We start from the raw sequence: 27,752 nt of genomic DNA on the forward strand, positions 1-27,752 counted from the left end.
GTGGACCTTAATACTGCATTCTAACTGGGCAATTTGCATTGGTGTTGGTCTCCAGAAGTTAGTACTGTAGTCAGGTTTTCCCTTGGATGGGCTAATCAGAACTATCATCAATGTTAGACGATGTAATTTGTTGCATGTTAACAAAACAACATAATACAATCCTTGAATTTCATATTGGTCCAAATGTTATTTAGAACTAGTAAAAGGACTGACGGCCAGTTGATGACAAAACAAGTTCCAACAATTCATGGTGTTACAAAGTTTAGCAATGTTTGGCAACAAATGCAGATTAAAAATACTTGATGAAATGCTTTCTTAAAAAGTAATCTAATGGTCAATCAATACAATTGCATATTAACATACAGAAGACAGAATAATCAGGAACAAAAGAATGAACAAAATGTTCTTGAACACAATGCTGTATCTGTACATTAGGTACCTACTCATTTCAGACTAAAATGCCATTTTAAAAAAGTGTTCATAATACATATTTAGTAATTGAATGAATATCTTGCATGCAGCCTCCCTCATGATGGCAGTCATTTCTCTTCTTTTGGCAGGCAGCAAAACCAGGAAATAAAATGGTTCACCTGCAGGCTCCTTTTTATTAACAAAAGAAACACCTAAAAAAAGTAATTTCAGATGTTTTCAAAAATTGCTAAGTAAAATACAGTTTAAAATGTTTTACGTCCAGCAGTAATGTTAGTCTGCTGTGTTCATTAAAGTTTGCTTAAATGGCCAGTAACTTTCAGCTCCTTTAATCACCTACCCACCCCACAAAATATACTGCAAACAGATTTTGCGTGCTAGTACCAAATCTTAGTTGAGATTCGCTCACCTGGATACACTCTCAACAAGTCTCAGTATAATCCACATTCTTTCAAGTTATTTTTGATGGTGCAGTTGGTGTCCTACCCAGGCTGTGTCTAGTTCTGCCCAGAATTTCGTATTTGTGCTTCTGGGTTGTAGTTTACCCAGGGAGGCCATTATCTGTTGTCTTTCGCCCGGGGTGAATGGTTTGTAATTTGCTGTTAGCTGTGCGTCCGTTCCCCCTCGGGCTACTGGTGCCAAGTTGTGTTCTAGCACTTCCCCTTCCTCTGGAGGGGCAGTTGGTCCCTGTTGTGTGGACTCATAAGCGGACAAAGGAACAGTCCCCCCTCCTCATTGATTCTCCTCTAATACTCGATTCCTTTTCTCCAATTCCCTTACTCTGGATTCTAAATTTCTAATCTTATCCTTATCTTCGTTCCACTTTTTAGTGGAGGCCACTACATGTTCAATTAGTCCAGCTAATTGATGTACTAATAATACCGCTGCCTTTTTTGTTTTGTCTCTCTTTTCCCCATCTACCCACTTTCTCTGTTGTTCTAATGTCAGAGAAACATCCCAGTCATCCCTTTGCATCTTCTTAATCAACGCATGTCTGTCTGTCATATATTTATCAATAAGAGAACCCACAGGTCCCCACTTAGTTTCTCTACCTGCCATCCTGCAGACTTCTTCACCCCCGGCCACGATTACCTCCTTCGTAACGTGTTTTCTCCACCGTTGGGGTTTCTATTTATACTCACTGCCCCGTCCACGATTACCTCCTTAGCACCGTGTTTTCTCCACCGTTGGGGTTTCTATCTATACTCACAGCCACGATTACCTCCACCGGAGTCCGGCTCTAGGTCAGAGTGATCAGCTCCTTACCGCACCACTTTACAACGTGACAGACAAGTACACAAACTACACAAACTTTTATGCAAACAGGTGGCATACTCTGCGTTTGCTCGCCACTACAGAGTTTGATACTTATCACTTGTGCTTCACGATCCTAAGTGCTTTGGTGCCTCTACGCCCACTTCAAGGTCCTGACCTTCGCGTGGGGGATTTCCCCTCTTAACAACCGGTCGAAGGCTGCGCATTTGAGATAGGCACTTCCTTGTCCTTAGTCGATCAGCACAAGCAATCAATTCCTATTTCTATCCGATAGTCCCATAAATTCCCCTAATTTTCACCCGTTTTTAGCTGCATTGTTGGCTCAGTCTGACTCCCACAGGTTCAAGAATCTCTACTCCAGTTCGCCGATCGAAGCCAACTGATCAACTCACCAGCAGTGAGATCCTTTGCCGACTATGCCAATTTGCTGTGGGAAAATCACCACTCGAGTCAGATTTAAAGATTCAACACGCAGTTTATAGGACAAAGCTTTGGGAGAAGCGCTGGGCGCTCCACAGTCACCTTCCAACTTTAAAATGGCAGTTGAGCGTCTTTTATACATTTTCAAATAATGGACAAGTACGGACATTAACCGTTAGCACATCGTTATATATAGAGTAGACAAGTATGGACATTGTATAACGATGTGATAACTGCCAACGTCCGTACTTGTCTACTCTATGGCAGTTAGCACATTGTTATACATAGACAAGTACGGACATTGGCAGTTATCACATCGTTGTACATAGAGTGGATACATTTATGCATTTATGCCCCCCTTCAATGACTGATCTCGTTACAAAAACTCATTGTTTTGGTTCTGCTTTATCTCAAGCTAAGGTGCCTCAAGGTCTGATTTATTTCCTGCAGTAATTTAGACACTAACAGGATTTAACTCGTTGAGCAATGTCTGTGCCCAAGTCAGCACATCTTAATGTCTTTTCCCAGAGTCCATTTTGTGCCAGGTAACCATCTTGTATCCTTTAATTTTGAGTTTACTCCAACAATGGCGAAATGGGATAGAACATAATGCTCCTTTCATGGCCGGAAAACAAATTGGATTAACAATCCTTTCTAATCGGAGGAGGAGAAGACTCTGTTCTCATTAAGATATGTGACTTCTAATGTAACAATTGGGCCTGTCTTAACTCAGTTGTGAACATGGACATGGATAAATAAGATCAGAAAAGGAAATACCACACTGAAAAAGTAGCGGTAACTCTGCTGAGTCAAAGAGAGGACTTAATTTTCATTATATTTTCCCTGCCTTGTTGTTCAACTGATCTACAGAAATCCATAAATGCACCACTTTCAGCAATGATAAGCATCCCCTTAAATGTACAAAAAACGAAGTTTTCATTGGCTTTGTTCTAATATTATCATACATACAGGTATTCAAGTTGAATTTTTGACACCTTTAGTCACAAAGTTTAGGGGTCAACCTTTACACTGGTAATGTTTGAGGGCCTAACTCTCATAGGCCTTAGTTTCAAAGATAATGGGAAGCCATTGCTGAGACATACAGAATCACCGAATCAACACTCTTTTCATTTGGGTAGGAGTCCATGAGCAGACCTAAACCTATGAACTCATCTTTGCTTCCAAACACGGTGCCAGAGCTTAAATTGTTCCTTTGCGTATCAGATAGCTAACCTATCACCGTCAAGATTCTTTTTTGTGATCCTATGAACTTTAAACTAGTCATGGAGTACCCGGCCTCTCAAGGCAGAATGGTATTCAGTTCTGGACTGATCCATTTCCACTGCGCTCATTGCATGTTCGGCAAACATAACGATCTGTCAGCATGATGTTCCCACCAAAATCCTCAAGATACATAGAATTTGAGCCCACTCCCAATACATAGAATCGTATAGCACAGAAGGGGCCCTACTGGTCAGCACCAATACATTAGAAACACCTAAACTCCCACCTAATCCTATCTGCCAGCACTTGGCCCATAGCCCTGAATATCATCATGTGCCAAGTGCTCACCAGACACTTTTAAAGGATGTGAGGCAACATGCCTCTACCACCCTCCCAGGCAACGCATTCCAGACTGTCACCACCCTCTGGGTAAAAAGGTTTTTCCTCACATCCCCCCTAAACCTCTTGCCCCTTACCTTGAACTCAGGTCCCCTCATGACTGACCCTTCAACTAAGAGGAACAGCTGCTCCTTATCCACTGTCCATGTCTCTCATAATGGAATGGAGGGATACAAAAGAATGGTCTAGTTTGGACCAGGGAACGGCACGGGCTTGGAGGGCCGAAGGGCCTGTTCCTGTGCTGTATTGTTCTTTGTTCATGTACACCTCCATCAGGTCGTCCCTCAGTCTTCTCTGTTCCAACTTAAATGTTCCATCCCAGGCAGCATCCTGGTGAATCTCGTCTAGTGCAATCACATCCTTCCGATAATGTGGCAACCAGAACTGCACACAGTACTCAAGCTGTGGCCTCACCAAAGTTCTATACAAGTCCAACATGACTTCCCTGCTTTTGTAATCTATGCCTCGATTGATAAAGGCAAGTGTCCCAAAAACACTTTTCACCACGCGACTAACATGCCCTCCTACTTTCATAGATCTTAGACAAACACGCCAAGGTCCCTTTTTTTCTACAGAACTTCCCTAGTGCCATGTCATTCATTGAGTAATTTCTTGCCAAATTACTCCTTCCAAAGTCTATCACCTCACACTTTTCAGGGTTAAATTCCACCTGCCACTTAGTTTGATCAGGCTGTGTTCCCGCTTCAGGGAGCCTCCCCCATCACCCCCCATCCCCAACCACCTCTCAGCCTCTTCCAAGCCCCCCCCCTTCCTCCTCCAACACCTCCAAACACCCCCCATCCTCTGAATAAGATATAATTGATGTTGCCCACCTCTTTTACAGTCCCTTATCCGCAAAAGTATTTGCATCCATCAAATTAAGTCTCAGAGCACAGAACGGAACTCTTTGGCACCAAGTATCAAAAGCTGATGCTCCGAAACGAAGTATGAAGTGTGGGTTCGATGTTAGCCAGAGGGCTTTCTCTTCTGCCTCAAAACTGCGCCTTCAATCTCACTAGCATCTGTGTTAGACTGTGTTGAATCTATTGTTCCCCAAACTAGTCATTCTGACCTCCAAGGCAACAATGCCAAAGATGAACAATCATATGCTTCAGGCAACTGCCCACTATGAATATTTCTACTGAAGTATAAAGATACACATTTTGCCTGGAATACTTAAGATTGTAGAAGGATTCATTTCCTTTGTCTGGCTGCAATGAACTGCAAATCAAAGGTCAAAAAAAAAAATCAGTACTCCTTGACTCATTTTGTGGATTGGGCTATTTTGTTAAATAAGTACAGGTATACATACAATTGCTCACCAAGTTTATGCATTGTTTTAAGCCTGTATTTTATTCACAACTTATGGAAACCTCAATTTTTGCCTCCTTATTTAAAGCTATAATGTTTGACTCAAAGCTGAAAATTAACTTCTGGCAGTTTAAATAGCCCACAGCATTTAACTCCGAGAAATTTATTTTTTAGACAGCAATTTGGATCAGCAACAAAAAAAAATTACATTTCAGCTTTCAAGAAGCTAACATTTAGGGTCTGTTCATAGGGGACATGTTGACATTTGCATCAATCATGACTATTGCAACTTATTGAAATTTTAGACAATCAACAAATACCGAGGTACACAAACAGATCCTAATGAGCCTCATTCCATAGAAATGTATTTCCTCTCCACTAAGAATTCAATATATTGTTCTGCAAAGATTTCCTCTGTCAATATTTCAACCACAATAACTCATCGCAATTCAACTCGGAATTATAAACAATTGCGTGTGTGCCAGTGCATGTGTGTAAAACATACATTGAATAACAACATACATCACAAATCGTCCATTTGGCCCAACTGTCCTATAATGGTTCTTAAGTTCCATACAAGCTTCCTCTATCCAATTCTAATCAGCATAATCTCCAATTTGTTTCTCATGCACATTTATCTAGCTTTTGCTATGTTAAAAAAAAGTTTATTTATTGTTCACAAGTAAGGCTTACATTAACACGATGTGGAGTTGCCGGCGTTGGACTGGGGTAGGCACAGTAGGTAGTCTCACAACACTAGGTTAAAGTCCAACAGGTTTATTTGGTAGCACAAGCTTTCAGAGCGGTGCTCCAAAAGCTCGTGATACCAAATAAACCTGCTGGACTTAAACCTGGTGTTGTGAGACTACTTACATTAACACCGCAATGAAGTCACTGTGACATTCCCCTCGTCCAGCGCCTTTTCGGGTCAATACACCTAACCAGCACGTCTTTCAGAATGTGGGAGGAAACCAGAGCACCCGGAAGCCCCCCATGCAGTCAGGGGAGAATGTGCAAACTCCACACAGACAGTCACCCAAGCTGGGAATCGAACCCGGGTCCCTGGCGCTGTGAAGTAGCAGAGCTAACCACTGTGCTACCGTGCTGCCCTAACAACAACAAATGTGCCTCAACAACTCCTTATACTACATTTCTCATTGTTATTACTCTTAGTAAATAAGTTTCTCCTGAGTTTCCTATTGAATTTATTCGTGACCATTCTATATTTATGGCCTTCCATTTTCGTCTCATCCACATGGAATCACTTTTTCTAATCAAAATTCTTCTATTTGATGACCCCCTCAATCTGTTCTTTTCTAGAGAGAATGGACACAGCCTGCTCAATCTTTGCTGACATGTATAATCTGTCAGTTCTGTTGTCATTCCCATAAATCGCTCTTTATGCACTTTTCCCAGTGCCTCTATATCCTTTTAAGAATATGGAGAACTGAACTATGCTCAGTATTCCAACTCAGGTCGAAGCTCCATATGATTTTAACACAATTTCCCTGTTTTTCAACTCTACCCTTCTGGAAATAAACCTTAAAGCTTTGTTTGCTTTATTGTTTTTAAATAGCCTCATTAATCCGTATCAATACTTTGCGATTTGCACACCCCTGGATCTCTGTTCCTCTACTACAACAAGACTGATTTTCCAAAGAATATGAGGTCTCCTTATTTTTCCGAGAAAAATTACCATCCTTCTTTATATTGAAATTTGCCAATTGCAGACTCATTCTACAAGTTGTTTTCTTTTCCATATTTTGTCAGCCCTCCTCTGTACCAATGTACCACCCTCCGAAAATTATCTCGAAATTTTGAAATTGTTCTTTCAATTCAAGAGTCAAAATGGTTTATGCAAATAGTAAACAATCATGGTTTCAGCACCAATTGTGGGACAGAAATTTACATCTATTGCCAGTCTAAGTAACTACCCTTTAACTGCTTACTTTCTATTTCGTGGCCAGTTTGCTATCCATTCTGCCATTTATCCCCCACTCCAAATACCATGACATTGGTTCTAAATTGACTATATGTCAGCATATGTGTTTTTGTACGTAAAGTGGAGGTTCAATTAACCACAGGCCAAACCAAAAGACAGCAGCACGTTTCACCAATTAACAAGAGACACACATTGTCCGAGTACTCAAGTTTGCTCCGAAAAGCCAAAAACAGCCCAACCTCGAGTTGTAGAGCTTCAGAATGCAGATGACACTTGTGTGCTCACTCAGAAGCTGAGCTCTAGGTTATTGCCGACTCCTTCTCCAAAGCACGTGAAAAAGTGAGTCTTTCACTAAACACCCGGAAGCAGTCCTCTTCCAAATATCTCCCATCTCCCACAACACAATGCCTTCCCCGTCGATCAAGATCAACAACTTGATCCTGGGAAAAGTGAACCATTTTCCACATCACAGCAGCTTCCCCTCAATGAAGGCAGAGATAAATGAAAATTCATGATCACCTTCAATGTGGTAGCTCAGCATTTGACCAACTGAGGAAAACAGTGTTTGAGAATGCAGGTCTCAAACCCGCAACTCAGGTCGTGGGTTACTGGGCAACAGTGATCCCAGTGCTTCTAGTTGCTCCAGAGACTTGGACAATTGATAGCAGGTACCTCAAAGAACTGGGGAAGTACCACCAGCAGCACCTTCACAAGATCCTCCAAATCTGCTGGCAAGAAAGATGATCCAACAGCAGCATCCTCTCCCAAGTGCTAATAATTCAAAAGCAGCTCCGCTGGATGGGACACATAGTTCATATTCCTGACACCAGACTCCCAAAGCAACTGCTGTACTCAGAACTCAGTCAAAGCAGGAGACTCCCAGAACACAACAGAAACGCTCTTGGGATGTCCTCAAAGCATCCCTGAAGATCAAACATCATTAACTCATGGGAATCCCTGGCTTGCAGCTGACCAAAACATAGAAAGTACATGGAAGACACTGAATACATCTAGATATTTTGTCGGGTCAAGTGCAGAGGCAAAGTTGAGGCACCAGAAGGAAAACACAAACCTCCAAACAATCAATCTACGTTCAAACACCACATGCTCAGCATTGGGCTAATCAGCCATCTCAGGACCCAGTGGGGAACTAGGGTGGAAGCAAGACATCCTCAATCCTGAGGAACTGCCTAAGAGAGCCCGCAACACAGAGAGTAGTAAACAATAAGGAGGACTGTAATAGATTGCAGGGGGACGCAAGAGGCTGGTGAAATGGGCAGACACATTGCTAACTTTCATCTGCTAAGTATTGAGAGGTAATATGAACAAAATTGTACAATTTTAAAGAGGATGCAAAAAGAGAGACAGGTGGGGGAAGGGGGGGTTGGTGAAGGAGATCCGTTCAGAGTATTGAAGCTGGAAGCACAAATTGCAAAGGCTGTTAAAAAAGCTAATGACATCCAAACGATAGAATACAAACGCAGGGAAGTTGTGCAAAACCTTTATAAAATACTGGTCAATCATGAACTGAAGTAGTGTGTTCAATTCACAGAATCCTGCAGTGCAGGAGGCTATTCAGCCCATCGAGTCTGCACCAACAACGATCCCACCTATCCTTCGCCCCGCAACCACCCCATCAATCCCTCTAACCAATGCATCCCAAGACACTAAAGGGGCAATTTAGCATGGCCAATGCACCTAACCCGCACATCTTTGGACTGTGGGAGGAAACCAGAGCCCCCTGAGAAAACCCATGCAGACACGGCGAGACTCCGCACAGTGATCTAAGCCAGTGAACCCAGGTCCCTGGAGCTGAGAGGCAGCAGTGCTAACCACTGTGCCACCCATGGGGCATGAGACTTTCAAAACAATGTCATGGCATTGGAGGGTGCACATGAGGTTTACCAGGAATGAGAGTTCCGTTACGTGGACTGACTGAATAAACTAGGAACATTCCTGCTGCATAGAGGGGGAGACTCAATTTCGATATAGAAAATTATGAGTGGTTTTGATAATACAACTAAGGAGAATTATTTCCACTAGCAAGTGGGTTGATGATCAGAGGTCATGGCTTTGAAATAATTTCTAAATAAATTGAGGGGTAATTCCTTAAGAAGATTTTAAGATTTGGAATGCACTACCTGAAAGAGTAGCAAGATCAGATTCCAAAGAAAATGTTATGGGGACATGTGCTTGTAGAGGACCAATTTGCAAGGTCATGGGAAAAAAGCTGGGGTATTCAACAAAATTGAACAGCTCTTTCAAAGAGCTAGCGATGGCAAGCTGAATGGCCAAATCAGCCATCTTGCAAAGAACAGAAAGTCACACAAATAAACCAACTAACCAACACAACAATATTTTTTTAATGGTCTCAACTGAATGGAGAGATTTAGAACAGATCAAGCAGCTCACTACTGGGCATCCATTAGATGCTATGGACTTTGAACAGCAGCAAACTTTGCAACTTTCTACAGCTGACAGCCATCCAAGAGCACTGCATTCATCCAACTTTGGCCATCTTTGCTTCCTCAAATTCTTCTGTCCCACCTTTCAAGTAGGAGTTTTAACAACACCAGGTTCAAGTCCAACAGGTTTATTTGGTAGCAAATACCATTAGCTTTCGGAGCGCTGCTCCTTCGTCAGATGGAAACTGACGAAGGAGCAGCGCTCCGAAAGCTAATGGTATTTGCTACCAAATAAACCTGTTGGGACTTTAACCTGGTGTTGTTAAAACTCTTACTGTGTTCACCCCAGTCCAATGCCGGCATCTCCACATCATGACTACCATCTTTCAAGGCCATGCCTTCAAAAATCCAGGTTCTGAACTTTGAAATGTCCCCCTTAAAACTCCCCACCTTTCCCTCATCCTCAAGATACTCATTAAACCCACCCCACCCCTTAACCATGCTTTTAGTTACTTGTTTGCTTTGGGTCAGTATGTTGTCTGATTCTTGTCCTGCAAAGTTCCATGGGATGCTTTGCTGTGTTAAAGATGCTTTTAAATGCAACTGGTTCCTCTCATTCTGTGGGTAATGCTAAAACGGGTGTATTTATTGTCTGCCCCAAATTGCCTGGTGAAGATGGCAACTTTTTCTTTGAACCATACATAGTGCTAGATAGGCTATTCCTGGATATTGATTAAGAGCAATAAAAGGATTATAATAAATTACCAAGTAGGATGGTATGTGACAAGATAATGGCATGGTGGTGGTGTCACTAGGCTAGCAATCCACAGTAATTCCCTGAAATGGCCGAGTAAGCCACTCAGTCCAAGAGTCAATTAGGGATGGGCAACAAATGCTGGCTTTGCCATTAGCACCCACATCCCGTAAGATAATAAACTAAAAAAAATGAACTTGGGGAGTGATGATGTTTCCATCACGTGATGAAGGCATTTCCTCATCTTTCTTGGTGATATAGATTATAGTGGGGGAGGGATGCAGTTGAGTACTCATGTAGATGGTGCATACTGGAGGGGTTCGATATGTGGCCCAATGTCAGGATCCTACCCATTTCTATTCTCCAGTGTTGAGTTCCCTCAAGCATTTGCCATGTATGTAGCAAATATTTTATCTCACACCTTGTAGTTGGTAGAGAAATTTCAAGTGGACAGGTGAGCCAGTTTGTCAGCAATATTTAGCCTTTACCTTGCTCTTCATAACCACAACATTGATATGGCCAGTCTATAATAAATCGCTTTGAAAAGTAGGAAGTTTAACAAGGTTAAATCATGAATAATTCACAGCTAGCAATTAAGAATTAATTTAAAAATGCAAAATAGGTATAGATTTTAACTCATGACTTGTTAAAATGAAGTACGCACTAGCAGTTTTGCAGTCATAGCATATCCAGGCTGAATGTTTGATGCAATGGAATTTAACACTCCCGAGGCTTTCCTTCTTCCAAAGAAACAGAGATAAGAAATGCCGCATGATACAAGAATCAAGAATTTTCTGGAAGCACTGCGTGCCACTTCTCAACCTGTCATTGTTAGCTTTCATCTGCCACCAGAAGCAGTGTGTCACGATTGATAATGAAGTCTGGTGTAATGATACAATCATTGGCAAGCTCTCTCAACAACGTTCATATAAATTAAAGGACAAATGAATCCTATTAATTGTCTAGAATTTGAGGAAGAATTGATTTAATACTGGAATAATGTATTTAACAATGATAGAAGATCCAAGAGTGATTATAGGACTGGGAAACCAATTTAACTTGGCTAACCAGAATGAATTTGTTCACACGAGCCAAACCAAAATTTACAACAGTTTAAATACAGGTTGAAACTACCAGGAAAAGCTTTGTCCAAAACTGCAAGTAATGAATAAACCACTGATGTTCTGGAGTACAGAGAACTAGAAATATAAAATAAGTTAATCATAAAACTAATAGAGCAAAATAACATCAGTTAAAAATCTCCAAACCATAAGCAAACATAGCCAACTACTTAACGAGTGCACACTTCCAGATCTGTCTCCCATACCAATATCAGTAACAGACTGTTCACACCAAATATAAAAACTGAAATGTTAGCATTTAAAAATCTGGCAATTATTTTATCAGTTCTATAAACTATTCTGGTATAAAAGTGGAATGGAAAAATGTCATTCAATGGCATCAATCATTTGGTGGCATTTCCCTTCATACCTTTCGTCTCAATTTACCTTACTGGATTGACTGGATATCTGCGGCATAGCTGATCTTGCATAGAAATTTGAAATTATGCTGATATTCTATGCAATTCTTAGCCCCTTGACTCCAGACATCTTCACTGGACACCACATAGCTTTAGCAACTACGGCCTGTGACTATTAATTAGAGGAAGTGAGAAGTGAGTGTAGTCATCAAGAATGGAGCTGACAACATTTCATGCATCTTTTCAGGCAGCAGGAACACCAGTCATATTATCCAATGCTGTAATCTATCCTGGACTCAGGAGTGAATGGATAATGTTAGATATTACAGTAAAGCACCCAGTCTGTTAGATCTTTTATGAAGAAATAAGGCAACTACAAATCTGGTGTACACAAATTCAAAAGCTTCCAGTTTAGCTTCTCAAATAACTTAACTTCAGAGATTAAGGTATTAAATATTTTGTAAAAATAAGGATGTCATTTTTAATCTGGAATTATTCTGATGCTGAATAAAATGGGGCCTCAAACCAAGCTTCTTGCTGCTCGTCCTGAAAGATCGATATGCTCCCTCATATACGTCTCTTCAGCTCTCACCCAAACCTTGCTCCATCCATCACTCTTTCTCACCTGCACATTGCCAATTCCCTCTAGCATTCTCCAGCTCACTTTCTCCTGTTGCCTCCTCAAAGATCCCCCTCTCAGATACTTTGTCTGTTTCACTTTCCTCCTCTCAACCACCCTTTCATTTGATGTGCCTATCTCAGGCCTGCTTTATTATCTTTACCAGTTTCCCAGCAGTGGAAACCTGCAGCATTGCCAAGTCCCCACAACATATTTGTCATCAAACACATTACTCGCGTTATAAGCTGCGAAACTCGCAAAGATTACAAAATAGGCTTAGCAAGGTTTAGGCAGATGGAGAACATGGTCAGAAGGCAGATGGCCGAAGCCCATGAGACTGACAGTAGGATGAAACGTAAAGAGCAGCAAAAGCAAAGCTAGATATAAGTGCAGCTCCCATGCTCAGTCCGGACCTGCCTTGGAAAACAACACGACAACAGTGGCTGCATTTGAAAACTAATTCACCGCGTATGAAATGCTTGAGATGTGTCAAGAATTTGAAAATTACAACATAAATGCAAGTTCTTTCTTGGACTCACCTAAGCTCCTGACGAAGGTGGAAGATGTCTGCTGGAAAGGGAAGTTGCCTGTTAATGCGATGTATTCCTACTGACAGAGTCAGGGACGTTAACTGCTATTTTCCTCCCTTCTCCATAAACACAATAACAGACCAGCTGTTTCTTTGTCAGCATTCACTTTACCTCACGAACCGTGCTTTATTGTGTGGTCCTGTAAGAAATAACCTGTTTCTTGTTCAAACTAAATTCACCAAAGTTGTGGCGCTTGGGGACATGTTTCAGGCAAAAATGGCAACACTTTCATATTTTGTTGCTCTCCGTCTACCCTTTTTAATCAGTGTCCATTCCTCTTTCACCACAAGCACCTTGAGAATTACAAGGTCACACAACAGACATTACTTGATTAATGACCCAGCTTATCGTAACCTTACATTGAAACAGCATTGGCAATGAGACCCCAATGAGAGTGGTAAAGCAAAGATTTAGGGACAGCATTTCATTCATTTGCTAACAGCTATCCTGAGACTGACAAACAAAGCTTACCATTCAGACACAGCTTACATTACCCTTTTCACATTCTAATGGAGGTATGACATTCCAAATATTTTTTTTACATGTTGATCACATTAAAACCTTCTGTAGAGTTCAGTGGGTGCTAATCACATTTTCGACACAATACAGTATGCTGGATTTAACACTATTTGTTCTGAAAGAGTCTATGGAATGCACATTTTGTTCTGCTTTCACTTTCTTTCCTAATGGGACCCAGCTTAAATTTATTGATATCCTTAGTTTTTAATCACCATTCTCCAAAAAAAAAGACTGTATGCCTTACTACAAAATCAATTTTTAAATAAATAACTCAATTTCTCACTGAATTATCACTGATTGACTGCAAATGGGATTCTATAGCCAACATTAAAAATTCTTCATTTTCAAATCAGTCCTCATCCCTCCCCGTCTGTAACTCCTTTAGCATTACAATCCTAGAGATCTTTGCACTTCTCCGATGCTAACCTGTTTCACATCACCAATTTTCATCGCTTCATCCCTTGAGGTCATGTCTTCAGCTGACTCATTTTAAGCTTAGGAATTCCCGTTCCTAAACCTCAATCTCCTATAATAGTGTTTCCCAAACTGGGGTTCTGTGGGACCCTGAGGCTCCGCATGACTCATCCAGCTATTTTAAATCTTTTAAAACCATCCTTCTAGCTTGTCCAACTGCAGACGGTTTTCTCACTTCAGGAGCCTATCGCCAGCAGGTGCATCACTCAGCCTATCAGCAGCCAATGCTGACAGGACCGGCTGGAAACACCAACAAAGTCAACTGAAAGTCACGGGCCCAAGGCCAACATCCAAGGCAACTGAACAGCGGAGCAAGATAGAGCTGCATTCATTGGGTGGGAGAGGCCAAGATCGATGGGGGAATCTGATAAAAGACCAGTACCGCGAGAGGCAGGGAGCGGGGTGGTGGCCTGCACCAGGAAGAGAGATAGACTCAAAGGGACAGAAAGAGGGGGGAGAGTGAGAGAGAGAATGGGAAGTGTGAGTGTATGCATGTGCTTGTGTCAGAGAGAGAGATGTGAGTGCGTGTGGATTTCTGTGCGTGTGCGGTGGGGGGGTAGAAGAGAGGGTGAGGATCAGAGCCCGCCTAACATTAAACAAATTTGTGAGCAAAAGCAGCACCACTTCTCCCATTAAAAATGACAAAAATACATTGTTGAATAAGAGAACTTTTTAATTTTATCAAAGATATACACACAAGAGAAAAGACATGAATATGCTTACGTTTATACCTATTTCTATTACACAAACACATGCAATTTTTGTGGCTCAACTCTTCAAAATAATAGGAATGTTTCAAAATCGTTCCGTGGCTGGAAAACTTTGGGAAACCTTGTCCTTTAAGATGCTCTTTTTGGCTAAGCTTTTGGTTACCAGTCCTAACATCATCTCGTGTGGCTGAGTGCAAATCTTTCATCGTTTCGACAGCACAAAAACAGTTCAGGCATTCCAACAGGTCCACATATTTGTTAATGTTATGTTTGCTCCCACCCTTATTTACCCCATTGACTTACCCTTCCATTCAGTTCCCTTCATGCAATTAAAAGCATTCAAAACCTTGCATTCATATGGCACTTTTCAGAACCAAATGTCTCAATGTGCATTACAGCTAATTAAGCACATCACTGTTCTAATGCAGGAAGTGCAGCAATTAATTTGCATTCATCACACTGCTGTTTCAGGAATTTTGCTGCAGACCGATAAGCCATGATTTGTGATGTTGGAGTGATAAATATTGGCCAGGACGCTGGGGATAACTCCTTTGCTCTTCTTCGAAATAGTGCCACGGGTATTTTACATACAACCACAAAGGCAATGGGGCCTCATTTCAGCAAGTTACCCAAAAGGCAAGGTGTTCAATGTTGCACTGTGCGGGTCAGCCTTAATTGTTGCACTTGAACACCTTGGAATGGACTCGAAACTGAAACTGTACTATTCAGAGGCGAGATGCTATCAACTACATCATAGCTGAGACCATCTAGCTTTCCATCAAAGTTTATTTATTCGTCACAAGTAGTCTGACATTAACACTGCAATGAAGTCACTGTGGAAAAAAATGCAACTATGTTAGTCGTCTCAACTACTCCTTTTGGTAGTGAAATCAGTATTCTAACCACTCTCTGGGCAAGGACACCTCTCCCGAATTTCCTTGAGATTACTTAATGATTGTCTCATTTACAAATGGAAACATCTTCCCCATGTCAATCCTATTAAATACTTGCATAATCTTAAAAACCTCTATCATATCAACCCTCAATCTTCATTTCTCTAATAATGTGCCTGTTCAATCTTTCACGGTGGGTAGAGGCGGTGGCAGTGGTATTGTCACATGACTAATAATCCAGAGACCGGATTTAAATCCCACAATGTTGAGTTGCCGGCGTTGGACTGGGGTAAGCACAGTAAGAAGTCTCACAACACCAGGTTAAAGTCCAACAAGTTTATTTGGTAGCACAAGCCACAAGCTTTCGGAGCACTGCCCCTTCATCAGGTGAGTGGAAGTTCTGTTCACAAACAGGGCATATATAGACACAAACTTAATTTAACAGATAATGGTTGGAATGCGAGTCTTTACAGGTAATCAAGTCTTAAAGGTACAGACAATGTGGGTGGAGAGAGGGTTGACAGGCTAAAGAGATGTGTATTGTCTCCAGCCAGGACAGTTAGTGAGATTGTGCAAGCCCAGGCAAGTCATGAGGGTTACAGATAGTGTGACATGAACCCAAGATCCCGGTTGAGGCCGTCCTCATGTGTGCGGAACTTGGCCATCAGTTTCTGCTCAGCGATTCTGCATTGCCGTGAAGAATGCTTACCCGAAGATCAGAGGCTGAATGCCCGTGACTGCTGAAGTGTTCCCTAACAGGAAGAGAACACTCCTGCCTGGTGATTGTCGAGCGATTTTCATTCATCCGTTGTCGTAGCGTCTGCATTGTCAAATCCCACCACAGCAGATGGTAAAACTCAATAAAATATCTGGAATTTAAAGTCTAACAATGACCATGAAACCATCATCGATTATGGCAAAAACTCATCTAGTTCACTAATGTCTTTTAGGGAAGGAAATCTGCCATCCTTACCTGGTCTGGCCTATATGTGGCTCCAGAGCCACAGCAATGTGGTTGACTCTTAAATGCCCTCTAAAATAGCCTAGCAAACCACTGAGTTATATACAACAAAATGAATTTAAAAACTTCAGTTCTGGTATCATCCTCGTAATTCTTTCTGAACCATTTCTCGTGCCTCCACATCCTTTCTAGAATAAGACTACCAAAACTGTTCACAGTACGACAAGTGTCTTCTAACCATGGGCTACAGAAGTTTAAGACTTCTCTGTTTTTCAATTCTATCGATTCAGAAATGAAGCCCAATACTTGAATTTGTTTTTAAATGGTCTTATTAATCTTCACTAGCAGAGACTGCAGTGTGAAAGTCAATCTTTGAAGTTACGAAAAATCCTTCCAAAAATGGGAGTTCACTTCCACACCGGGTATAAAATGTAAACCACTGGTGCTAGTATAGGTGGACAAATTTTGAAATGCAAATGACCTGATGATAGTTTGTGTATGAACAACATTCCACGACTTGATGAAACCCCACAAAACATCAGGCAAAATAGCAGGCACGATTCCACCCTTTGAGTAGGTGTTTTGCCCGTCAAGCATCCACCGGTTTCATTCAGTGCAAAGATGATCATAGAATCACTATAGTCCAGGAGGCCATTCGGCCCATCAAGCCTGCACCAACAGCAAACTCACCCAGGCCCTATCCGCGTTACCACACGTATTTACCCTCTTAATCCCCCGATACTAAGGATCAATTTAGCATGGCCAATCAACCTAACCCGCACATCTGTGGACTGTGGGAGAAAACCGGAGCACCCGGAGGAAACCCATGCAGACACGGGCAGAGTGTGCAAACACCACAGAGACAGTGACCCGAGGCCGGAATTGAACCTGGGTCCCTGGCACTGCGAGGTCTCAGTACTAACCACAGTGCCACCTCAATTCTTGAATGGATGCCAAAGTTTGAACTCAAGATGCGACACCCCTGGTGCACTGAGTGTTATTTCTTTGCAGACACCTCAAACTCATCGTGAATTATATGGGATCTGAACATGTCCCACACAAAAGCTGCATCCCTTGTGTAGGCCACACATTATTGATCCAGTGTTTCACTCCATCCTCGTCCATCCAATCATTGTCATGGAAATGCACAAAAGCTCCTGCAGGGAATTTGATGTTTGGCGTGGTTTTACATTTGAAAGTTATCATAGGTTGTAATTTCATCCTGTTGGTCATGCAGGCTAGTATCACCGTGAATCTCATCTTCTCATGACCTGTGGTTTTCAGTAGTACCATTATCAAACCTTTCCAGTCCACAGTTTGATTGCTGGGCATATTTAAATTCATTGGCAACATGGAAGAAGTGTTCACATGATATAAATGGGAACTCCTGTTTTTGCCGCTATCTGATATAAAAACTGGTAATTTTGGCATCAAAGTTGCCTCTGGGCAATCTTGGTCAACACTGCACATTTTCAATTCAGTAAAGGGATTCATCAACTAGCTGTTACTCTGACATCTTTGCTGGGCTTGGAGTTTGATTTGGCCCACTTAAGTGCATACACACTGCATTTCTGGTGACAGTATAAGAATTCTGACAACTTTCAAGGGCCCATTCCGATACAAGGCTGGGTCTTGTTTGCATGATGCACTTGGTCTTGGGCACCTTCTTCAAGACGGATTCCTCTTCCTCCCATTCTCTCACCAGTTTCTCACGAACACCAAATTCCCTCACTGCAACACAATTAACTTGCTGAGTTTGCAAATGTTTAACTGGAAACCTGCTTCGTACTTGTTTTTTGCAGGAGAATCCATTTCTATTCATCAGGCACCATGTATAGTCTGCTCCCTGTGCCTTTAACACAAAGCAGCTTCTTGGCAATGCAATCCAGATTGCTCTCTCAATGCCATGCGCCAGTTTAGAAGGGGAGTATAAGCCTAAACATGTTTTTCCTCGCTGAAAAATTAAGGCCAACTCCTAAAGTGAGCATAACCCTAATTAATTTATCAGCTGAAAAATGGAGGGGGAGGGGTGGTGTCGAATTATACACCAGGTATAGGCCTAAATATATATTTTGGCACTGAGAAATAGGGTCATTACAAATGCCAGGATAACTATTATGCCACAATCTTCAATACTTTTTTCAAATTGTGTCTCTGTACAGCTAGATACCTCTGTTCCTCTCCAGTCGGTTTTATATTCAGTTACTGGGTTTTTTCTGGATTATCACTTGGACATAAATATTGAAAAGTTAAAATTTTAACACTCAATACAAATTATGAAAATGAAAAACATTCAACCCTTAAAAAGTACACCTGTGCTAAATTCAAAGCCTATGCAACACAAATAATCTAAATGAAGGAGAATAATATACTCCTTATTCAGCTGAAAGCATCCTAAACATGTGCACCAGGTAAAAGTAAATTTGCAGCAAATTGTTTGCTGAAGCCACTATAAATGCATTAGCCAATTAATATACATCATTGCTCCTTCCAAATGCAAGCTCGCAGTTTCTGTCAAAAATGAAATGCCAAGCATCTATTCATTGTATACAAAATTACAGAATCTCACCATAGATTGTAAAATGATTCTAATGACTAATATATATGCCTGAATCTTCCGTACAGGATCAGAGCCCCTACTTCTGACCCTGGGCAGGCAAAAGATACACACTTCCCTTCCTCCAATCTTTCAGAGTAGTTATCCAATGGAAGTCCTGCAGAACTGACTCCTTGAAGGGAGCAGTGGAGAGAATCTGCGCAGAAACCATACCCCTTTTATAACAGCACTAACTGCTGTATCCTCTAAGTTTAAATGTCCCAAAGCTTCTTTGAAAATCTATGACGAGAAAGAGGCAGACAAGTGGGTGAGTCAGGGAATGGGGGCAGATCAGATTGAAAGGTGGGAGATAGTCAGGTCAGTTGGTGCAGGATAGTTGGGTACGGGGAACTAGTCAGATCAGGGGTGTGCTGGAGGAGGGGGCTGATTAGGTCAGCTTGGGGAGAAGAAGTTGGGGCGGGATCAGGTGACACAGGCTAGTCAGACTGGGCCAAGGGTGGTGGGGGTGAGCATAGGGGAGGAAGTGCATCAATTCTATAGTTACCAAGGTGTTAGACTACGTTTTTATTTATCTAACATTTTCTGGGTAACTATCCAGGTACGTAAGACAGAACAGCCCGAAATCTCTGACTCCATTGGAGACTTTTTCTAGAGGGCCCCAAGGTGTAGAATTGCCTATTGGAAGTTCAAATTTCCAGTATTTTATCATTGAAGGTAACAAAGAGGTCACTCGGCTCAATTGATTTCCATCCACCCCTTTCTCACAACACAAGAAATAGAAGCAGGAGCAGGCCACCAGGCCCTTCATGCCTGCCCCGCCATTCAATAAGATCATAACTGATCTATGCCAGCCTCAGCTCCTTTTTTGTGCCATTTCACCATAGCCCTCTATTCCGCGATCTATCAAATATTTTATTCAACTCCACTTTAATACTTCTAATGATCCAGCCTCCACTACACTTTGGGGCAGAGAATTACAGAGATTCACCACCCTCTGCGAGAAGAAATTTCTACGCACCTCAGTTTTAAATGATTGGCCCTTTATCTTGCAGCTATGTCCCCTTGTTCGAGGCACTCCCACTAGTGAAAACATCTCACGATCTACCTTGTCAAGGGTATAATATGTTTGAATAAGGTCACCCCCTCACTCTTCTAAACATCAAGGTATACAGACCCAGACTATTGAGTCTCTCTTGATAGGACAACCTTCTCACCCTACTGATTTGTTTTTCTTTTCAACTAGATATTCAATTCCATTTTGCAAGTTACTATTGAATCTGCTTCTATGTTTCATTTTGGAAATGCATTCCAATTCCAGTCCTAACCAGGTGTATGAAGGTTTAACACAACTGTCTTGCTTTTGTACTTTATAACACAACAGCCTGCATGTTTTGTTTTAAATAGTGTAATCAACTTGGCCTGCCACCTTCAACTCAAAATGCTAACCAACGTTTGCACAGGCAAAACCTATGAGAACTTACACTTAGATTGCACCTTTAACATAATGAAATACCATAAGCCGCAGTACGAGACAAAGCGCATATTCACACCACCCCATGCTTTGGCCATTCAAGTGGACATGAACAAAAATTGCACCATTAGATTTGCTGAAATTCTAACACTACCATTACTGTAAAACATGCTAGAATTGATTGATGGAACAGATATTTAACCATTTCATGTTGAAGATCTAAGGCCATTCAGAAGGATAACTGACAAGTTCTACATAACATGTACATCTCTATAAATTAATACTGGAATTGATATTCATACAAAATACAAATCAAGCAATTTGCAGGCAGCAAAAAGAAAAACTGAGGGAGATGCTTCTTCAAAAAGAGAAACTAGCAAATGAATAGGACATGAAGAATGATTATTTGATCCATCAAGCCTCTGCGAACCAGTGGAGGCTGTTCAATTTGCTTTGTGATGGACATACCCACTTTCATTTTGCTATTCCTTGCTAAATGTTATCTTCTGCATTATTGTTGGTTAGCTTAACAGCCCTTTGAGATTTCTTTATATTTATATAAATATATCCTTCTGCTTCAAGGAGGCCCTGAGAAAAAGATTTGCAAACAAAATGTAAAACAAGCCAACACTAATTTATACTAATGAACACAGACATCAAGATTTTTTCTGCCTGGTAACTGGGGAAATTAAAGTTGCAGCCAAAATAAGTTTCTGATTAAGAGTTCATACAGGCTAGATAAATGACAATTGGAAATAATTAATCCTGCTCTCAGCAGGATACCGGATTTCAGTTCAAATAAAATGTACTTCAGATAACACCTAGATTCCTGTTCATATTGCAGATTTCATACTTATAAATTTTTGGAAATAAACGACTATTAACAAAATGACTTATGGTAATTAACAGACAGACACAAAATACTGAAATGCTAAATTTATACCATTACAAAAGTAACTGGATCATTAGTAAATGACTCTGAGAACCTACCAGTATCTACTAAAAATATAAATTCTTATGAACAATAAAACAATATAGAGTTATAGCTTACTTTATCCCCTTGATAAACAAAAGTACCTGAAGTTTTAGTGTTGAAAATTATAAAAATAATTAGCAATTTAACTAAAACGATAGTCAAAGCAAACGGGAGCTTAAGCACTTGAGGACAGCATTTTGATGGTTATGATCCTTATTAATAATGGAAATAATTAACCACTTTCACTATTTTCTAGAATTTTAATTACTGTCAGTTCAAAGGAAAACAGCAGAGTACTGCAGCAAACAAACATGCACAACAGTGTTCCATCCATCCTTCCACACTGAAGACAAAGGCATAAATATCTAATTTTCTATAGTCAGTTTTTGATGACTGATGAGACCATTTTTTATGCTAGGAATAAACATCTAGGGTAAACAATGGACTCCACAATATAAAGGTCTGCATGGTGACCTGGCAGCTAAGTGAAAATGCCATACATGTGCAATGAGCATCATTTGCATCGCTGCTTGCATCAGATTTTTTTTTAGAAGTGCAACTCCAGAGAGGGGCAAAGATTATGAGTAATTTACTGCATTTGGCCAAATGTCCTCATCACAAACGATTAAAAAAAACACAGAAAGCAGAAACAATCTTGTAGTATAGGACTGAACTGCAGCAAAAATGACAAACCATTCATTCACTGTAGCAGTTCAACATCATTCATTAAACCGTACCATGCATGTCAATTTCTTGGAAAACAAAAATGGAATATTTTCAAAGTTAGTGGCAAGAATGTGTAGTAACATGACAAGGAGTGAGCTCCTTGGCTGCAATTTAGCCAAATTCAAAAATTCAGATCAAGAACAAAACTCAGGCAAATTACAAGGTCATAAGAAGCCAGAGATCTGGTTACAAGAGTGTTAAACTCATTTCCTGATGCTCATTATTAACAGTTTCTCCACATATGGGGTTTTCATTGAATTTCGTTCAAACCAATTGTTTGAACGAAATTCAAAAGATAGGAGTTCCTTGCTTTTTCCAAGAGGATTGCTGTACCAATATTTGGAGAACATCAAACAAGCAAAATATTAGCTTGAGACATCAAGTGATTTGTGATATATGATTACAGGAAAATTCCACATTCAGCATAGAGAAGGGACAACAGAATACCTTACCCTAAATTAGCATTAAGGCTATTAACTTTCATGTGCATTGTTTAAAATATCACAATTGATGCTTTGAGTACAAAGTAACTCTTCATTCAACCAAGTGCACAAGCTATTCATAATCCACACAGCAAACTCAGTTTTTTAAAGCGTTAAATTACTCATACATGACAGCTTTTTTTTTGATGATTCAATTCCTTTCTACCTGCATTCTCCGCTCGAGTAATTTTCACCTTCCTCAGTCTAGGCAACACTTTTCGTCCAAACCAGTGACTTTTTCCCACTCTTAAAATCCGTTGTTGTAAGGAAAGGGGTGCAAAATGTGCAGCTGACAAAAAAGTCCCTCAAAATTTCCCTCTTTGATGCAGAGCGACTAGTCTTTGCATCCCATCTCCCCAAGATAGCTCAACTGGCACTGTACATCATTGACTATTAATGTTGGTGGCCTGACTTAAGTCACAAAATACCTAAACAACTGATTTTCGAGGGAAGTAACTCACATTTTAATGTATGTTCATGATCTTACCCACAAACAGGTGTTAAACTAAACTCTAAAATAATTCCCACACAGTAAATGACAGTAGCCCCCTCAACATCTGTTATGTCAATATGGCATCTAATTGCTCAGTAGAGCATTTTAAATGGTACACCTAACATTCAGTTACTATTATTTACATTATAACAATTTTCTATGCTATCTCAATTCTCTTTTAAAAATTTCTAGTTTCTCCTTCCATTCCTCTTCATTTAAGCAATAATTCAGTTTTTCTAAATTTGACAGCCACCCTCTAGTCTCCCCCCTTGGGCTGAAATTGTCCCTCTTTAACCACACTTCAACAGAGCAGAGGCATCTCAAATAATTAGTTTTAAGTTATTTATTAGTTATTTACAAGTAGGCAATGAAGTTACTGTGAAAATCCCCTAGTCACTACACTCCGACATCTGTTCGGGTACACGGAGGGAGAATTTAGCATGGTCAATGCACTTAACGCACACGTCTTTCAGAATGTGGGAGGAAACCGGAGCACCCGGAGGAAACCCACACAGACACAGGGAGGGAGAACATGCAACTCCACACAGACAGTGACCCAAGCCGGGAATTTCTGGGAGGCAGCAGTGCTAACAACTGTGCCACCGTTCTGCCCCATTATCATTCCAGTTCGCAGGTTCTTTGTAAAACATTTTTAAAAATAAAATTGTATCGTGTTTAAATAAATATAGCACTGGATGCAATTTCCAATGGTACAGCAGGTTAACTAAATATCAACTATCCCATTTTTGTAAGTTAACCTGCAGGATTTTAGAAAATCACAACATACACTAAAATATGCGTATTAATGATTTAGCTGAACACAATGCAGTTGCACAACAATTGCAACAAGCCCGGTCTTGAACATTGCTTTTCTCCCCTCTCAAATGGCAATGCATGGTGACTCGCAAAGACGATATAAATACTTTTCTAAATTTGGGGGTCGAAGCAATGGCTCCAGCCATTCAGCACAGGCCTAGCCCTTTGCCAGCTGCTGTTTTACGATAAGCATTTCACAAAAGAGGGACAAGACTTGTTCAGGCAGGGGAGCTGCTTTATTAATAATGCAACATTGAAGGGGATGGTTTGAGATTAGGAAAAGAGTCTTTTTAATATATACATATAAAATAGAAGAAAGCCGGTACACATTATTATCTAAATGAGTAGTAGCCTCGCTGGGCTGTTAATCCCACATGTCTTGACTTACCCAGTTTCCCCCGAGATTCCTCCAGCTTCTGGATCTGGTTCTCCAGGAACAACATCGCGATCACAAATGCCACAACCGCTAGAAGCTGCAATTTGGGCGGCATGATAATTCTTAGAAGCCCCATCAAATTATCAAGACATAACGCAAGTGGGGAGGGGGAAAAATTGAAAGGAAACCCCCAAGAACAAGAGGAGTGAGTGAGTGAACACACACACACTGGGGGAGGGGGATGAGGGGGGGGGAGGGGGATGAGGGGGGGGGGGGGGGGGGCTAAATCAGAAGCGCCGAGAAAAGATGAGAATTTTGCCCAGTGCTTTGACGCGCATCGTCGGTGTCACTGAGACGGAAGGTGTGGGAAGTGAGAGCAGCCGATCGCCGGCCTCTTTCCCTTCGTTAAAGCTCTCAGCCTCGTCGATTCACCCGCGCAGCGGCCGCCGCTCGCCAGACTCCAACACTCGGCGCCTGTTTCCCTTTCCCCTCACCCTGCCCCTCCCCCACCGTTCAGCCTGCCCATCGCGCCGCCTCCCGCGCGCGCGCGCTCCCAACACCAACCGCCTCCTCCTCCACTCGCACGCGCGCGCTCTCCCAACGCCAACTGCCACCGGCCTCCGACGCACGCGCAATCTGACCTTCTCTCCGACGCACGCGCACCCGATCCTTCCCTTCTACGCACGCGCACTCTGTCCCCTCCTGTGCTGTCCTTCACTGTTGCACGCACGCGCATTCTGTCCTTCCCGCCTGCCTCCTCGGGCCTCCCCACCAGCGCATGCGTACTCTTTCCCTCCGCCACAGCGCCGATTTCATCCCGCCACTCCATCCCGCGCATGCGCACTCTGTCCCTCGCTCTCGCTGCAGACACAGAGTGCGCCTTGAAGCATGACCCCCCCCCCCCCCCCCCCCTTTCTTTGGACGCCCTCCCCCCCGTTTGATTGACATGGCGACCCAGTGGAGGGGCCGGGGGGCGGAGCGGGGCACTGCTCCGATTTTCCTCATTGGTTGACTTCCCACATCAATCTCATCCTTCCCGCATCCACCCTGAATTGGCTATTTTAGTCTGCTTCGTCTGCCTGTTGAAAAGGCGATGATGAAAACCCTCCTAAGAAGAACCCCAAAATATTTCATTCGTTAAATCAACGAGTGCATAATTCGCCTGTTGTCATTTAAATTGAATGCGGTGCGATGATTTATCTTCAGGCAGGGAAGGCTGTATAGTTTCCTGTCGGGGAGCGGGAGGGGGCCTCAGGTGATTCAAGATGGCGGCCGAGGTTTACTTGTTTTGGATCTTCCCCTTACTAAATGCGGTAAATATTCAACAGCTTGGCCATTATGTTTCGCCTCTTTCTTTTCCCTCATTATGCTTTATTGTTAATTTACTGAAGTGTAATTAATCGGATCTTGTCACGCATTTCACCGAACTTGGCCTCGTTAGAAGAAATTTAGTTCAATCCGGATATGGCTTTGCTGACGTGGGCTGTAACTATGTCCTTAACTATTGCCAAACATAATTAGCCGATTATCATTGCACCCCAGCCCAATTCCGCAAAAAAGCTTTATTTTAAATATTCGCAGTTGCTGCGAACCCAATCAGAAAGTGGCTCTGTGCTAAACTTTTTTAAAAAAACTTGATCCCAAGGCATATCTTTTTATGAAATCTTCCTTTCCGCGTTATAATGATTTCGAAATTCATTATTTTGTCAATTTGAGTTAAATTTAATTTCACGTGATGCTAGGTAACTAAGTGAAACTCTAAAAGGAAAGGCACCAAGTCATCAATTCAGAAAAAGACTAGCAGAGTGTAATGATTATTGTACCAAGATTGAGTTTTGAAAGCATTAAGATTGTAGAAAAAACAGATAAATGGGCCTTTTTCTGATAGGCAGTCAGTGACTAGTGGGGATCTGTGCTAGGACCCCAACTGTTCGCGTTATATGTTAATGGTTTGCAACGAGGAACTGAATGTATTATCTCCAAATTTGCAGATGATACAAAGTTGGGTGAGCTGCGAGGAGGTTGCAGAGATGTTTCAGTGTGATTTGGACAGGCTGAGGGTGTGGGCATATGCATGAAATATGCAGTATAATGTGGGTAAATGTGAGGATATCCACTTTGGTAGCAATAATAGGAAGACAATTAATTGAATGGGTGTAAATTGAGAGATGTGGATACTTGGTGTCCTCGTGCATTATTCGCTGAAAGTAAGTGTGCAGGTAAAGGCAGTAAAGAAGGCAAATGGTATGTTGGCCTTCGGGATATTGAATTCGATGATCAGCCAAGATCAAAATGAATGGTGGAGCAGGCTCAAAGGATCGAATGGCCTACTCCTGCTTCTAGTTTCTATGTTTCTGTGAAAGACTGAGAAGTGACGGCACCTGCAGTTTAGTAACCCTCAGGATGTTAAATTTGGAGATTAATTAAGTATTGATTTCTGTGCTGAGGATACAGAGAGCATGAAAAGCAGTTTGGTATGTTGGGAGGAACCCTCTGGTGCCACATCAAAAAACCTCAGTCAGGTTCATTAAAAATGATTCATCCTTAACAGATCCATACTGATTCTCCTTAGTTTGTCTTAGTCAGGCTTTTTCAGAGTGGGGGTCGCGACCTGCAGGTAGGTCGTAGGATCTTACAAATGGGTCACTGAATAAATTCTCGCTGCCCTATAAACCAATCCTGTTCAAAAAAAGTGATGTTCTGTGATCTTGTTCAAAAAAAACACAAGACGCCTGTCATCCTGTTTAAAAACGTGGGATTTTCTGTGATCCTGTTTTTAAAAAATGCAGGATGCTCTGTGATCCTGTTCAAGAAAGCATGGATGTTCTGTTTATAGTGCACATTTTGTAGAAGGTATACGTAGCCAGCATGAGGACTTTTGATGTGGAGAAAAGCTTCGTATTGCCTGATCCAATTCAAGTTACGTGCACTTTATGAAAGAATTAGGAGAGAGGTGTATTTTTAACTGTACAGTAAATCTTGTTTAGGTTGTGACTGTAGTAGCATTACTGCAGCTTGCCTGGTAAATGGACTCTGCATGAGTCTCAAATTTCCTGCCTTGAAGGCAGGCTATAACTTCGGAGTTTGACAAGTATAGTCATTATCTCATTATCCAATTTATTGGGGTAATTTTCCAGTACGGGAATCGTAGCCGGGGAGTAGGGAAAGAGACCATGCAAAGGTCCGTTGACCTTGGGTGTGATTTTCCAGTACGGGAATGAGCCTGGTTGGAAAATCCCACCCATTATTTTTCCCATGTACGTAAAAATATTTTGCTGTTGAATTAGTTTCAAAATGAGGTGATGTTTGAAAAACATGAAAGCCATTGAGATGTTTTATGTTTTTTAAATGACGGCTGTATGTGGCTGTACAATCGACACATTAACCACAGACTTCATTGAATGCAGCAAAATGTAATTCTTGATGTGACATATCCCACCTATGAGGGAA

General features: G+C 41.5%; 2 protein-coding genes across 2 annotated transcripts in view; one reads left to right on the forward strand and one right to left on the reverse strand.

Moving 5' to 3' along the window:
* hs2st1a (heparan sulfate 2-O-sulfotransferase 1a) overlaps positions 1-24,849 on the reverse strand; it is a 205,219-nt gene extending 180,370 nt beyond the window's left edge. The window contains exon 1 of the mRNA XM_078218928.1: positions 24,315-24,849. Coding sequence (XP_078075054.1) covers positions 24,315-24,438 — 124 coding nt within the window. The 5' untranslated portion in view covers positions 24,439-24,849. The remainder of the gene's footprint in view (positions 1-24,314) is intronic.
* Positions 24,850-25,165: 316 nt separating this feature from the next.
* Positions 25,166-27,752, forward strand: part of selenof (selenoprotein F) — a 72,641-nt gene continuing 70,054 nt past the window's right edge. The window contains exon 1 of the mRNA XM_078218930.1: positions 25,166-25,615. Coding sequence (XP_078075056.1) covers positions 25,568-25,615 — 48 coding nt within the window. The 5' untranslated portion in view covers positions 25,166-25,567. The remainder of the gene's footprint in view (positions 25,616-27,752) is intronic.

Source organism: Mustelus asterias, chromosome 8 (genome assembly GCF_964213995.1).
Source record: "Mustelus asterias chromosome 8, sMusAst1.hap1.1, whole genome shotgun sequence".
NCBI lineage: Eukaryota > Metazoa > Chordata > Chondrichthyes > Carcharhiniformes > Triakidae > Mustelus > Mustelus asterias.